Consider the following 17,045-nt stretch of genomic DNA (forward strand, 5'->3'; position numbering starts at 1 on the left):
GTGTGGTGGAGGTGTCTGCTCATCAATCATCGACGCACTGTGTCCGCACTAATGTGTCGCTGCTGTGTCCCCATGTCGAGCAGTTTCCGCAGAAGTAACAAAGCGATCTTGAAGATGTTGTCGCACAATCTGACGATCCTGACGTCGGGTGGTTATCCTTGATCTCCCACTACCTGGTCGGTCATCTGAAGTGCTGGTGTTCTGGTACCGTTGATGGAGCCTGTTTATGGTCCTTACGAGGACTTGAAATGCATCGGCTATTTGCAGAGGCGGTCCTGAACGAACAAAGTATAACGGTTAGGCTGTACACCTTAGTTTAACTTTACGAGGTATTCTCCTCCTAAGATTATACACTTTGTATATATGTCACAGTTAATCATCATCATTACATTATTCGTTTTTAGATAGACTTGTATAGTGTACAATGTGAATATATTTTTTACCTCTTTATATTCTGTCCCAGATGTATGTGACAAGCATCCTAACTGGGGGAACACCAACTCCTACAACATCTCATTGGGGGACTTGGGATGGAGGTCGATGTCCTGCCCTGCAAACAGTTTCTTCAACATTCTTGATTGCGGATGTACACAAGTCAGTCCAGGTGAGGACCAGTCACTTGTATAAAGTCAATATGATGGAGATAGAACCAGAAGAGGGTTTGCTTTCCTAGAGAAACCCCGTGTGCGTGTCTCAGTACGAGAACGTCTTAGTTGATTTCTATCGTACTTACTCCCCTTCCTGCTGACAGGAACCGATACTCTTATTTTTGTAACCTAAAATTGTAAATATGGTTCTTTCGAAATGCCTACCGACAATGACCAATAAAAAATACTTTGATATTTTTCGCCGTTTTAGTCAGAGGTAGTTATTGTGATTTGAAACTTATGATTCAACAATAAAACATTCAAGCAGGGATTTTACTTGTCACGATGAGATAATTGCAGATTGCCTAAAGATAAGCCATACCCACAGGGCCAGTTTGAAAATTGTGCATTGTCAAATGCCAGAGAAATTTGCCTAACCCTGATTATAGTGTATGCTGATAATAGTATATTGTGTCATATTTTCCAGTATCGTTGACAATAGAAAACGTCTTAAGGTACCATGGGTTATAAATTCAAAACATTAGACAAGTCATCGTTAATCTCAGGTGGACCCAACATCTCCTACATTTCTCAACTGGTTCTTTGGCAGAATGTAATATTTATTCCGTTGATGACTTTTTGAATGGATATTTACCTGCATTGTCGCAAACCTAACGTATTGTGCTTTTGTGCACTAACATCATCGCTTTCGTATCATTGTTGACAATAGCACCCGTTTTAAGAAACAATAGTAACTATCATCATTAGTTACAACACACATCTTTAAGACATTATCATGCATTGACAGCGATATGGTAAAATTTCCTTGCTTAGGACGCTATAGATACTGGTGATATCATTTAAAAAGATAGATGATTAATGTATTTGAAAGACATTTAGAAGTTTGAAGATCATTAAGACATGCGCCTTGTTATGGATAACATCTTTTTTTGTTCATAACTTTTCGATGTAGCCCTGAAACATCGATAAAAAAAACATTAGAGGAGTTAAGGAAGAGAATTTAAGGATGTTTTATTATCAGAAATTCAACTTTTCGGAGAAGGTTAATCCTTCATCAGGATTGGCTTTCATTCGTCCATAACTATCAACGCTAATTACTGTACAGTGTTGGTTTCCATTGTCTAATGCTAATCGCCTATCAGCGCCAATTATCTGTTGGCTTCCCTTGTTAAGTTTCCACCTTTTGTTATCATATTACTCTCCTTGTTCTTATGTGTACATATATATGCCCCCTGCCTCATATCATTCATTCACCCGATGAAGGAGTAAGCATATACTCCGAAACGTTGTGTTCCTGATGATAGATCAGTTGACATCCTGAAATTCTCTTCCTTATGTATAACTCTTCTAAATGTCTTTCAAAGACTTGATTAGAGGAACTGTTGGGTTTGCAGCTTTATGTCTTTATAAGATTTTCATGTAGCAAGCATAGCAATGGTAGGAACTAAACTTTTGTCCATTCCGTTTGTTTAATTTTCGAATCAGCATCAGAATACACGTAATGAGATATAGTCGTGACCAGCATTAAATAACTCCAAAATATCCAGTTATTTTTTGCAGTGTTTACTAAACACGTGGATAATAAACTTCACAAAGGTAGAACATATTCTTTTTCAATAATGTAAGGATTACATTGCATGTCACCTGTTGACAGGGGTATTGAATAGCCCAGTCGTAAAAGTGTTAGCTCGTTTCACAGAAGAACGGGTTCGATTCCCCACATGGGTAAAATGTGTGAAAACCTTTATTCGATGTCCCCAGGCGTGACATTATTGGAGCATTGCAAAAAGTGCAATGCAGTGGTCTCAAATATATAAATCAACTACAACAATTAATATTGTTAAAATAGTTAATTATAAAACTACTGTCTACTGAAACCACTTGTCATTTACCATCATTATTCAGCGACATGTGCAGCCAGCTACGACTTCGTGGCCGGGACACGCCCTTCATGGGTTCAATTGGAGCAAGTCAACAACCGGGTGGGGGCTCTGTCGCTCACCAACAAGAGCAAAGTGCATCTTGACATCAAGATGACAGTCGCCGACAGCCCCATCGTGTTCACCTTCACGTACAGGGAGACTGTCGTGTCCAACAAAAGCCGTGTGTTGGCGAGCAGCAAGGACAGGCTGGTGGTGTCAACTGAGCCAAAGGGCGTCCTCTTCACCATCACCTCATGGTATGGAGATGTTACCAGAATGATACTGTCCACGGATGTAAGTATCAGCATATATTATCGTTTGTGTTCTATGTTCACGTGAATGTAATATATCATAGTACTCCTTTGGCTGCTGTTCGTATGAAATGTTCAGAGTAAGTGAAATTGGTTTCAGTCTGCTGTGAACCGTTATCGCCATTTCAGCTGCATATGGGACGAAATATGGCGTTGTAAAGAATCATGTCTGCACGGTATAATAATGCCACCACAAATAACACTTAGAGCGAGCTTAATAGCAAGCACAATTACACTTAATAGCATGCTAAAGTACATTTAATAGCTGGATAAATTACGCTTAATAGCATGCTAAAGTACACTTAATAGCAAGCTAAGGTACGCTTAATAGCAAGCTAAAGTACACTTAATAGCAAGCACAATTACACTTAATAGCAAGCTAAAGAACATTGAGATGGAAGCTAAAGTGCTAAAGCTAACTTGCACCAAATAGCAAGCTAAAGTACACTTAATAGCAAGAATTTCAATTCCAATTTGGTTTTACTTCTTTTCGGACGATGTGTACTGGGACATTGTTACTGTACGATTTACGGACGAGTTCTCCATTAGCCAGTGCCTTCCTGATAAACGAATATCTAGATGAGTAATTATCTTTGTCCATAGCTATTGTCATGATCTTCTGTTGCCAGGGAATGCCTCTAAACGAGTGGAAGACAGTGAGTGTGATGTACACGTGCAAGTACCTGGTTGGCACTGTCTCGAACAACAACGTCAAGTACATGGACAGAGTGCTCGGTGAGTGTTCTCTTTACTTGACTCCATAGTGAATGCAAGCTCAACATATGCGTCATATATTTCGTATGAATTATTATTAGAACTCGAAAGGTGTTTAACATGGACATACCAGCGTGACCGAGGAAAAGCCAAATGATAGATGTATTGGATTTAAAACAGGTTTATTATGACTACAAAAATGAAGGCAGATGGTCAAAATGGACAGGTGATGAAACACATAAGAACAGGTTCTTACTAAGATACGTTTAGAGGAAACCCTAAATATACTTTATGGACCACTGTATTAATTGGATTAGAATAAGTTCTTGTCACTAGATTGAGTCACTATGAAGATATTTACATGTAAATTATTTCCCTTCAGTAAAAGATACTAACATCTTGTCGGACGGACTGACGATTGGGTCGGATGCTTCGCGTGTCCCAGGCATGCCATTCGTTGGGGATGTAGGCAGGGTAAGTAGCCTCTAGTGTGGCATTTGTATGACACGTCCAGTGAATCGGTTGTGGGGATCGTACCCCGACTGCGTGGATCGTATGCCCACAACATCAATTTCTGGATATCTGGTCGATTACTTATACAAGCCATCGTCTCACTCACACACACAATAACACATACACACATTCATACACACTCACACACACACTCATGCACACTCTCATACCCTCACATACACTCACATACACTCATACACACACATACACACATACACTCACACACACACACTCATGCACACTCTCATACCCTCACATACGCTCACACACACACACACACACACATACACTCACACACATACACTCACTCACTCACTCACTCACACACACACACACACACACACACACACTCACACACACACTCACACACACACACACTCACACACACACTCACGCACACTCACACACACACATACACACACACACACACTCACTCACTCACTCACTCACTCACTCACTCACTCACTCACTCACTCACTCACTCACTCACTCACTCACACACACACACACTCACTCACTCACTCACTCACTCACTCACTCACTCACTCACTCACTCACTCACTCACACACACACACACACACATTGTCTTCCTAAGTAAGGCGCTACAAGTGACTACGGGTCCCTGAGTTGTTGCAGGATGCGATGATCGTTAAGTAGAACCACAATAGTATTACCCATGATCGTGGATTTAACTTGCTTACAATAAAGTTCACTTTTCTTCCAACATTACCTCGACACACCGTAATCTGTCTGACATACTGTTCAACCAAACATACTCGCTCAGAAAGTCCATAACAAAGCTGTGATTGGATTCAATACGATTCCACTATAAAATAACGTGGCAATTACATTCTCAAGATATGTAATAGTGTTTCAAATTCGGACAATGACGAGGTTATACCTGAAGTGTGTCAATCTGTTTCAGGTATCCGTCTACAAGTGCGACCCTGGCATCCTGGTCTGAAAATGAGGCTACCATCATCCTCCACATCAGCTAAACTTAGACATTGACTCAATTAGACAGTTCTATTTTTTCTTGAGATGATACACTGTGGTAGCACTGGGAGATGTATTGCCTGGATGGTTGTTGCCTTGTATTGTACTACTTTGTACACGTATTTGTTATGTGTATTACACAGAATTGTATCAATGTACGAAAGGAGATTCCATCATTGCATGAAATTGGAAGCAAACTTTGTGCATCTGACTGCACCAGTGATAATAATTATGATGACAATACTAATACATTGTAAAGCGCTAGATCTACAAGGAAGTACGTTCAAAAGACAAGTGTGACTTCATTTTGCATTCTCAGCTCCCTAGGAAGGAGTCCATTTATATACGTTTCCATGAACACTATCCATACAGCTGCACCACCCTTTATTAAAAACTTTTTGCATCAATTTGTATTTTGTCAGGCAGTATAATTAGGAACAGCAGCCTTGCTATTCATTCATATAGTTTACCTGTGTGAGAGGTATACGTCTTTTGTACTTCCTCTTTAAATCAATTAATTTTGTTAGACTAGTTATGGGATTTCATTTTACATACGCATGCTTCAAGTCGGTCGTCTGACACCACACCATCTGCACAAGTCGAAGTTTATTAAATAAACAGCATGGATCGACAAAACATAATGAAATATCACTTTCTCCTGGAACTGTAATCCTGCCTCATCGACACACCGGCTTTCAGACGAAGATAAGACATGCATGATCAATCGAACGTTTCGCTTTTATTTATTAAAGAACATGGTTACCTCAGTGACTGACCCGGCAGTGCTGACTTTTTTATAAGTGACACCTTCCTCCATTTTTGTATTCTTACATAGCTCTACTACAGCTCGTGTTTGTCATGTCACCATTTCATAAAATGCTAACGACTGTTTCACTGCCTCATCTCAGGAATTGCCTTGCAGGTACATCTGAGCAGGACCATCTGAATCAGGTTTCAGAAATAAATATTTCTTTCCATCTGTATCTTGTTCCTGTTACCTTCAGTTCCTCAGAGCTTTGTGAACTCAATATGAAATTTAATACTCATATGTCCTCCATAATGGAGTGGATATAGTGTCTGTCCTGTGAGCGGAAGGATGGTAGTTCGATCCCCTGCCCACTTCACGCCAACATGTATTTACAGTGAGTGAGTGAGTGAGGTTTTACGCCGCTTTTAGCAATATTCCAGCAATATCACGGTGATATTGCTGGAATAATGATAAAAGCTGCGAAAACCATACTCAATCACTCCCCTTATTTTAAGTTAAGGGTGGTTGAGGGTTGTTTTAACGCTTATCTTAATGCATTTCACTTATGTATCACGGCGTGCCAGCATTGATATGGATTGGAAAGCCAAAACAACACAGGAAAGCCAACCGACGAGCAGGCGTATTGGGCAGACACACATAACAAACAGGGCGAAAAAGCAATTTGACTTTGAGAGCTGCTGATCCTGAACAGCTTAAGGATGCAACTCGAATGAGGGAATTTGACTACTTGGCCAACCGTCACTGCGAGTGAGTGAGTGAGTACGGTTTTACGCCGCTTCTAGCAATATTCCATCAATATCGAACCCGGGTCTTCGGCGTGACTAGCTAACGCTTTAACCACTAGGCTACCCGACCGCCCCACATGTATTTACAAATGGTGCTTGTTGGTCCCATGCTTGACGCTCGACATTAAGAGTAAACCTTTTCCATAAGAAATGTCTGACTCCGACTATAGCATAAGCATGTGTTTATGAGTGAGTGAGTTTGGTTTTACGTCGCTTTTAGCCATATTCCAGCAATATCATGGCGGATGACATCCTAACCATGTGGGGAATCGAACCTGGTTCTTCGCCGAGAAGAGCGAATGCTTTCACCACCAGACTACCCCACCGCCTCTTATGAATCATTATGACATAGTGGTGATACCAGTTGTTCTTTGTAAATCTGGATATCATTTATACTAGTATACCATTATTGCTTTGTGTTTACCACAAATTTAAAACGATCTACATGTGTCTCACATTTCATGTTCAAAGCCTACAAAAATTAGAAACTGCACATACTTATTGTATGTTGTGTCAAACACCCAGGTACGCACGACCATGCTGATCCAAAGTAATATCTTTACTCAGAGCACAGTTGTCTTCTATTCTACATTGCTGTGCCAAATGCGAGGATCCTATGCTTGTTTAGTTTCAAAGGCTGTTGTGTCCCTTTTCATATGTACCATAATGTTGTACACTGAATCAGTGATGTAAAGTGGTTTCCTTCAGTGACGTGAATGTGTGTGTGGCTGCTGGTAGAAGTCCGGACTGATGCCCACTGAGACACCATGCCACAATTCAGCATGAGTACTGTCATAACTACGTTTTGGGCCTATAAGGGACACTGCAAGAGCACACTAACACTACGAAACGTATTGCCGTTTCATCTCATCATGGTCAATGAAAGCCATGACTACAACTCGCCTGGTCCTGACGTGAGTGAGTTGGGTTTAAAGCCGCTTTTAACAGTATTCCAGTTATATCGAAACGTGTTAGCTAAACATGGGAGTTAGCGCCGAAGTGATGCAGGTCTCAGACCATTAACACTTCTGTGAAACCCAAGAGTGAGGGCATGGTGCTGACAAGCCTAGAAACATAATTAGGTCAAACCGGGACTTGAACCCACAATCATAGGTTTCTGGCGTGCCTAAGGGACGTAGCTCTGCACAGCGAATCTCGGCGCCATAGACGACTGGGCCACCCGTGCCCCCGGGTCTTGAAAGTGTCATGTAAGTCTAGGAGTGATTGGTCTATCAGCTGTTACTCTGAGATGCCCTCATCAGCATTCTTGTACCGGCTGTACACACACACCACAAGTTTACACTTATATGAATTTACAAAGCTTCAGTCCGCTGCTAAAAACAACAACTTCTAAACAGGACAGGGTAGACTCATCACAGAGTGGGAAATCAAAACTGTGGCATGTGCCTCAGTCAACTGCAAAGCCCGCACAACTCTGCTAGTGTTAAAGGTATTTTTGTAAGGAGATCGAGCTTGACCTGGCTTTGTCTCATGTCTCAAATGCATCGTTTGTAACCAAATGTAACTCAGAAACCAGTGACTATGACTGTTCAGCGTTCTGACAAATTGGAGACCCAAATCTCTGAACACGACAGGGAAACAAATAAAACATAATTATTGAAAACAAAATCTTCTGACTAATTGTTCCTCACCGGCTAATCCAATAACTTGACAGTTTCAAGAGATGCCAGTAACGTTTTGTGCTTTTACTAAAGTCATAGGTCACATGGTTCTACAATTTATTACTTACTAGAATGTTCTTCGAGATATTGACAGAAATAACAGTGATATAAGTGAAAACGACCTTTTTTCGTATGTCCTCGATCCTCCCTCGACGGCAAAGGCAGTGAACGGTGTTTTGTAACTCATTTAAATTGACGCTTCCTTTTGAAGAGTCAATAAAACGTGCTAAAAACTTTAGAGGAACTGTCTTGAAAGCAACGTTACCGACAATTGATCGGAGATACGATTCCAGCAATTGAGTGCTACACTTTGTGGAGAACGAATCACATCTTCTCTCAGGTGAGGTGAAAAGGGGTTTAACGTCGCGTCCAAGATTATTGCACTTATATAGCGACGTGCATGCACGTGTGTGTGTTTGTGTGGCTGCTTGTACTAGTCCGGACTGATGCCGATTTATAGGGCTAGCTCACTGAGATACCATGCCGCAGTTTAACATGAATACCCCACGCAGACACAGTATACTGACTCCGAGCCGACCAGTCCTTGTTTTAGCCCCTTAATGCCGAGCGACAGACAGGGTAACAACAAGTACCATCTTTTAACGTCTTTTCGTATGACGCGGCCGAGGATCGAACCCCGGACCTTCCACTCTCCGGGCGGCCGCTCTACCACTAGACCACGGAGGCGGACTCTTCTTACATAACATGATCTAGAATGACAATGTTTTATCGGAAATCTGGGTGTCAGTGTAGTTTTCATTAAATGAAATATAAAGTGGAACAGATTAATACGTTATTTGAATAACATTAGAACAAGGGTTGATGGGACTGGAATTAATTGTTTGTTTTTTTCAAAGCGTGAAATAACAAACAGAGGTCAATATATATGAACCATGGGGATGTATTGATATCGATGACATGATATGATTTCATATCCACCTGAACTGGAAGTATAAGAAACTAGTAAAACCTTTCTATGCATACAGATTCAGAGTGACAAAAATATTTCCTCAAGACTGTATGGCAAGAAGGATGATTTTAACTTACCAACAGTCAACTTTGCCTTTAGATCGAGCAATGGTCCTGCAGCTCCAGTCTTTGGTGTCTACGTTTCTACTTTTGACGAACAATCCAGCATGCTCTTTCTCTTTCAAAGAGAGTCATTCGACTCTTGCTCAAAAGTGGTTTGATCAAACATACAGATTTCAAACCCTCAGTAAAGCTCCCAAATAGCTTTGTGGATGACAATTCTAAAGTTAACGCGTTAGTAAAATAAATTATGTCTAAAGCCATTCCTTATTTTGACTTGTACTATATGGTCCCGTGTCGAATTAGGTGATTAATGGATGAAGGGTCAGTTTAGATGAACGACTCACTCGCCTTTGCACGTGTTTGTGATGGGGGCCACCGTTGGTGCAGGATACCTTTCCCACTTCACGTACACTTCGTATCATCAGTATTGCATTGTGGTCATAAGCACATGCTCATTATAGTAGGGATCATTCATTGGGCAGTATATTTCTTATGATTGGAAAGGGTTTTGTCTCTTTGATTAATATACGATCCTCACATGCATGGTATAGTCATCATAGGTCAAGGTACGTATAGAATGATGTCATTCCAAAGAATTGGTAATGGTTGAAAAATCGGCGCTGTGAGTATTGCAACATCCATAAGGATCTGAATTATTCATACAACCATGTTGGTTAAAGTTTAGTTACAGTTGGTTGATATCAGTAACACAACGTATCAGTCTCGCCTGGACCGGGTTGTACAAAGACTAATAATTTCGAGTTCAGAAGTAATATAAGAGTTTCTGTTCCCGAAGTGAATGTAAATGTTCCTTGTACTTTTTTTCTCTTGGTGAATTATTCCCATGGAACAGTTTTGACTGGGAAACAGTTTTCACTGGGGACCGGGGAATTCTGTTCCCTGCTGTTCCCTGCTGTTCCCTATGTGTTTAAGGTCCAGTGTAAATTTCACATTGAAAATGTTCCCTAACCCTAATCCTATCCCTGATTTATAAATGTAATCATCTGGACCTTGAATATGCAAGTTGAATTCTTTGACATTTCCAAATTTGACGCATCAGTGACGAACATGATGTCCTATGAAATTCCCTATTTTGACTTGTACCATATGATCCCGTGTTTTTTAGGGATGAACAATTGACTTGCCTTTGTATGTGTTTGTGATGGGTGCCACATGTGGAGCTAATTCGGTCACCTTAACGCGAACACCTGGTATCATCACTATTTGATAGTGGTTCATAAGCAAATGCTCATGATGTAGTCGGAATCGTACAATGAACTCTACTTTATGAAGACATTTCAATCGAAGAGGAAAAGGGTTTTTTTGCTTTAACTTATTGGAATCACTGAAACTTTAGTGTAAATGTGTTGGTGATATATATATTTCTGTGTATTGATAATTTACTGAATACATGTAGATGGTAAATTGAGGTTTACTTATTGTGCTTCTTTAGGTGTAAAACAAGTATGCTTACTTCTTAGGTGTAAGCAATTGTTTTTCTATTGCGGTGGTAGTTTTGACCCTGGAATGAGATTACGCATATCGTCCATCGTCACATTTTCTTAATTCGGTACCGTTCCCATAGAAAGTACAGTGGACACACTACTGGCAAAACATGCACTGGATAATGAAAGTTCTTGTTGCCGCGTCCACTTGTAAAAGGGGCGGTCGGGTAGCCTAGTGGTTAAAGCGTTCGCTCGTCACGCCGAAGAACCGGGTTCGATTCCCGACATGGGTACAATGTGTGAAGCCCATTTCTCGTGTCCCCCGCCGTGATATTGCTGGAATATTGCTAGAAGCGGCGTAAAACCATACTCACACACTCACTCGCAGTGACGGTTGGCCAAGTAGTCAAATTCCCTCATTCGAGTTGCATCTTTAAGCTGTTCAGGATCAGCAGCTCTCAGAGTCAAATTGCTTTTTCGCCCTGTTTGTTATGTGTGTCTGCCCAATACGCCTGCTCGTCGGTTGGCTTTCCTGAGTTGTTTTGGCTTTCCAATCCATATTAATGCTGGCACGCCGTGATACATAAGTGAAATGCATTAAGATAAGCGTTAAAACAACCCTCAACCACCCTTAACTTAAAATAAGGGGAGTGAGTGAGTATGGTTTTCGCAGCTTTTAGATAAATCAGTCACACATTCGGCATTATTCTAGCTGCACCTTGGCGACAGAGGTTTCTGACTGGTGTTTGATAAATGCGTTTGTCCGATCACCATTGGATTTTATCGAGATTTGGTGACTCTAACATTCAGGCCATAGGCGGATCCAAAGGATACAGAGCAGGGATCCAGAAGGAGTCCAGGGGTCTCACATGATAGTATGCCATAATCATGCCATACTCATTTTCGCATTTACGTTTTCTCTTATCACTTTTTTATTCTTTGGAAAATTTTCTATTTTTCACGTTTTAACATTACAATATTTCAATAGTTTACCAAACAAATTCGCTACTGTCCTTAACAATATTCGAGAATGAAACGATCTCATTCGCTGCGGTCGGCGAGACTACTTCCACCTATTACTGTATTGCTGTCATGGGTCAAATCACAGTCACACCCCGTCAAAGATCACACTTCAACCACCCTTCCACTACTTTAGACACCGCCAGCTAACGCGCCTCTGTACTCAATGCAGATCGTGACACTGGAATCTCACGGGTCAGCGCTCAGCCGGATCCTTTCTGCACAGCCGTTGATCGTTTAACCGAACCTTGGGAATAGATTCGTGTGTTATTGTTAACAGCTCCACGAATATGAAAATACGGATTATTCGTCATACATTACAATCGGGACATGTTTAGGAGTTACACATAGGTTCGTGATAGCCATACCAGGAAGATATTGCTGTGCTGTGCTATTAACCCAGATTTGTCATCTCAGAAGTCTTAGGTACTCTCTGGTACTTTTAGTTATTAGCATAATTTAGATTTAGCGGTGTACATTATAACATCGTTAACTTTAATAACTCGGATTATCGTTCAAGACGATGTTTGTTTGTCATTCATATGGTTTCTGAGGTCTAAACATACAATTATAATCACTATTTTGGCTTTTACGCCCATTGGAATCTGTTTCGGTGGGTTGTAGAAACTGATTGATCTCTGGCGATGATGTTTTATATTTACCGCATTCTCGAAATAATATATAATGTTTCGATTGTCCTAAAGAATTCGGGTTTAAAATGCATTTGACGTTACGATTGCTGTATGGGCGACCCAGCCAACTGTGTGGAGTTGCGTCCCTTCCTCTTCATGAGTTCTTCCCTTCCTCTTCATGAGTTGCGTCCCTTCCTCTTCATCAGTTTTTCCCTTCCTCTTCATGAGTTTTTCCCTTCCTCTTCATGAGTTCTTCCCTTCCTCTTCATGAGTTTTTCCCTTCCTCTTCATGAGTTCTTCCCTTCCTCTTCATGTGTTTTTTCCCTTCCTCTTCATCAGTTCTTCCCTTCCTCTTCGTGAGTTTTTCCCTTCCTCTTCATCAGTTCTTCCCTTCCTCTTCATCAGTTCTTCCCTTCCTCTTCATCAGTTCTTCCCTTCCTCTTCATCAGTTTTTCCCTTCCTCTTCATCAGTTCTTCCCTTCCTCTTCATCAGTTTTTCCCTTCCTCTTCATGAGTTTTTCCCTTCCTCTTCATCAGTTCTTCCCTTCCTCTTCATCAGTTTTTCCCTTCCTCTTCATGAGTTCTTCCCTTCCTCTTCATGTGTTTTTCCCTTCCTCTTCATGAGTTCTTCCCTTCCTCTTCGTGAGTTTTTCCCTTCCTCTTCATGCGTTCTTCCCTTCCTCTTAATCAGTTCTTCCCTTTTTCTTCATCAGTTCTTCCCTTTCTCTTCATGAATTTTTCCCTTCCTCTTCATCAGTTCTTCCCTTCCCCTTCATGAGTTCATCCCTTCCTCTTCCTCTTCATGAGTTCGTCCCTTCCTCTTCATGAGTTCGTCCCTTCCTCTTCATGAGTTCTTCCCTTCCTCTTCATCTGTTTTTCCCTTCCTCTTTATGAGTTCTTCCCTTCCTCTTCATGCGTTCTTCCCTTCCTCTTCATGAGTTCTTCCCTTCCTCTTCATCAGTTCTTCCCTTCCTCTTCATCAGTTCTTCCCTTCCTCTTCATCAGTTCTTTCCTTCCTCTCCATCAGTTCTTCCCTTTCTCTTCATGAGTTTTTCCCTTCCTCTTCATCAGTTCTTCCCTTCCTCTTCATCAGTTCTTCCCTTTCTCTTCATGAGTTTTTCCCTTCCTCTTCATCAGTTCTTCCCTTCCCCTTCATGAGTTCTTCTCTTCCTCTTCCTCTTCATGAGTTCGTCCCTTCCTCTTCATGTGTTTTTCCCTTCCTCTTCATGAGTTCTTCCCTTCCCCTTCATGAGTTCTTCCCTTCCTCTTCATCAGTTCTTCCCTTCCTCTTCATGCGTTCTTCCCTTTGTCTTCATGCGTTCTTCCCTTCCTCTTCATGAGTTCGAATCCCGGAATTCCCTGGACTGTTATACTTGGCATGTTACACTTATCGTTTAAGCGGACTTAACCTCAACAACTTCTCCCACTCATATATACATCGCTGAAACTATAAATGTATTCGGAACCTACCTCCCACGATATACATAATTAGGGGTGTTAATTCTAAGAAAAATAATTGTTGATATTTGTGGATTTTGAAAAATGAAAATACATTTTGAACCATTCATATGTGTATTTCCCGTTATTTATATTATCATAATTATATAGTAATATATGTGTTCTTGTATTAGAAGTTTTAGTGTAATATATTCGTATGTGAGTGAGTTGGGTTTAAAGCCGCTTTGAGTGAGTGAGTGAGTTGGGTTTAACGCCGCTTTTAACAGTATTACAGTTATATCGCGGTGTGTCAGCTTAATGTGGGAGGAAAGCCCGAAGTGATGCAGGTCTCGGACATTTACCACTTCGGTGAAACCCACGAGCACGGGTATGGTGCTAACAAACCTAGAAACATAATCGGGGCGAACCGGGATTCGAACCCACAATCATAGGTTTCTGGCGTGCCCAAGGGACGCAACTCTGCACAGCGAATCGCGGCGCCTTAGACGACAGGGCCACCCGTGCCCCCAAAGCCGCTTTGAACAATATTCCGCTTATATCACGGCGTGTCAGCTTGATGTGGGAGGAAAGTCCGAAGTGACGCATGTCTCAGACGTTTACCACAAGCACGGGTATGGTGCTGACAAGTCTAGAAAGATAATCGGAGCGAACCGGAATTCGAACCCACGATCATAGGTTTTTGGTGTGCCCAAGGGACGCAACTCTACACAGCGAATCGCGGCGTTTAGAAGACTGGGCCACGCGTACCCCAATGGGTATGTGCATTTAAAAAAAGTCTTAAAGCAAAAATGAATATTTGTTAAACAAATTAAAATTATCCGTGTCGATTTATTCATTTTTACAAACCTGACAGTGATGTGTTTGGGACGGTGGGCATGGTAACCCGCTTAAGTTGTTAGACACTCAAGAGTGTATGTGTATGAACATCAATCTTATTATATGGAGATTACATTAGCTGCCGATCCGTCAACAGTGGGTCACAAGTCAAGCTCCTGAATACCCATAGTAATATTCAAAGAAAATCGTGTCTCGAATGCGTAAATAATCTTTTCTTTCCATGCTTTTCTCGTCGTGACAAATCTGGATTGAGGCCATCGGGACACCTCACACGATTTGCAATATCAAAAGTCAGTTAAGTGGTTAGTCGCTTTTACTTATACATTAGAATGAGGAAGAGATATGTATAACGTTGTTTACAGAAGATCTACATTCTGATATTGCAAAAAAGAAAGTTAACATCATAGATATAACTTAATTAGATTGTTTTAAACCAAGAAAATACAGCTACCCAGATGATGCTTATATATTAATACAGATGCAATAGATGATATATCACTGTGTCCGAAACACCTTTACATAATTCGCCACAATCCAGCACGAGCCAACACATTCCAGCATAAGCCAACACAATCCGGCACAAGCCAACACAATTCAGCACACGCAAACACAATTCAGCACAAGCAAACACAATCTGGCACAAGCCAACACAATTCAGCACAAGCCAACATAATCCGACACAAGTCAACACAATCCGACTCAAGCCAACACAAGCAAACACAATCCGGCACAAGCTAACACAATCCAGCACAAGCAAACACAATTCAGCACAAGCTAACACAATTCAGCACAAGCCAACACAATTCAGCACAAGCCAACACAATCCGGCACAAGCCAACACAATTCAGCACAAGCCAACACAATCCGACACAAGCCAACACAATCCGACTCAAGCCAACACAAGCAAACACAATCCGGCACAAGCTAACACAATCCAGCACAAGCAAACACAATTCAGCACAAGCTAACACAATTCAGCACAAGCTAACACAATTCAGCACAGACCAACACAATTCAGCAAAAGCTTACACAATTCAGCACAAACCAACACAATTCAGCACAAACCAACACACTCCGGCAGAAGCCAACACAACCCAGCACAAGCCAACACAATTCAGCACAAGCTAACACAATCCGACACAAGCCAACACAATTCAGCACAAGCCAACACAATCCAGCACAAGCCAACACACTCCAGCAGAAGCCAACACAATCCAGCACAAGCCAACACAATTCAGCACAAGCAAACACAATCCGACACAAGCCAACACAATTCATCACAAGCCAACACAATCCAGCACAAGCCAACACACTCCAGCAGAAGCCAACACAATCCAGCACAAGCCAACACAATTAAAAAAAAAGCCAACACAATCCGGCACAAGCCAACACGATCCGACACAAGCCAACACAATCAGACACAAGCCAACACAATTCAACACAGACCAACACAATTCAGCACAAACCAACACACTCCGGCAGAAGCCAACACAATCCGAAACAAGCCAACACAATTCAGCACAAGCCAACACAAAGCACAAGCCAACACAAGCCAGCACAAGCCAGCACAAGCCAACACAATCCGGCACAAGCCAACACAATCCGGCACAAGTCAGCACAAACCAAGACAAGTCAACACAAGCCAGCACAAGCCAACACAATCCAGCCCAAGCCAGCACAAGCCAACACAATCCGGCACAAGCCAGCACAATCAAACACAAGTCACCACAAACCAACACAATCCGGCACAAGCCAACACAATTCAGCAGAAGCCAATACAATCCGGCACAAGCCAACACAATTCAGCACAAGCCAACACGATCCGACACAAGCCAACACAATCCGGCACAAGCCAACACAATACAGCACAAGCCAGCACAAGCCAACACAATCCAGCACAAGCCAACACAATCCGGCACAAGCCCACACAATCCGAAACAAGCAAACACAATCCGGCACAAGCAAACACAATCCAGCACAAGCAAAAACAATTCAGCACAAACCAACACAATTCAGCACAAACCATCACAATTCAGCAAAAGCCAACACAATTCAGCACAAACCATCACAATTCAGCACAAACCATCACAATTCAGCACAAACCATCACAATTCAGCACAAAGCAACACAATTCAGCACAAACCATCACAATTCAGCACAAACCATCACAATTCAGCACAAACCAACACAATTCAGCACAAGCTAACACAATTCAGCACAAACCATCACAATCCAGCACAAGCCAACACACTCCAGCACAAGACAACTCAATCCGGTACATTCAAGCATAATCGACACAATCAAGCACGATTCAGCATAA

At 41.7% G+C, this 17,045-nt stretch overlaps 2 protein-coding genes across 3 annotated transcripts in view; both read left to right on the forward strand.

The window, feature by feature from the left end:
• Positions 1–6,044, forward strand: part of LOC139466782 (SCO-spondin-like) — a 39,075-nt gene extending 33,031 nt beyond the window's left edge. For both annotated transcript variants that reach the window (XM_071248462.1, XM_071248463.1), the window contains exons 22-26: positions 464–604; positions 2,514–2,824; positions 3,471–3,576; positions 3,938–4,029; positions 4,995–6,044. In XM_071248462.1, the coding sequence (XP_071104563.1) occupies positions 464–604; positions 2,514–2,824; positions 3,471–3,576; positions 3,938–4,029; positions 4,995–5,033 (689 nt within the window). In that variant the 3' untranslated portion in view covers positions 5,034–6,044. The remainder of the gene's footprint in view (positions 1–463; positions 605–2,513; positions 2,825–3,470; positions 3,577–3,937; positions 4,030–4,994) is intronic.
• Positions 6,045–14,639: 8,595 nt separating this feature from the next.
• Positions 14,640–17,016, forward strand: LOC139466978 (uncharacterized). Its single transcript, XM_071248690.1, has 2 exons — positions 14,640–14,643; positions 15,764–17,016. Exons 1-2 carry the CDS (start codon positions 14,640–14,642, stop codon positions 17,014–17,016), a joined length of 1,257 nt encoding a protein of 418 aa, XP_071104791.1.
• The last annotated feature ends 29 nt before the right edge of the window (positions 17,017–17,045 follow it).

This window comes from Haliotis cracherodii, unplaced genomic scaffold (genome assembly GCF_022045235.1).
Source record: "Haliotis cracherodii isolate W230 unplaced genomic scaffold, xgHalCrac1.p SCAF_19, whole genome shotgun sequence".
Taxonomy (NCBI): domain Eukaryota; kingdom Metazoa; phylum Mollusca; class Gastropoda; order Lepetellida; family Haliotidae; genus Haliotis; species Haliotis cracherodii.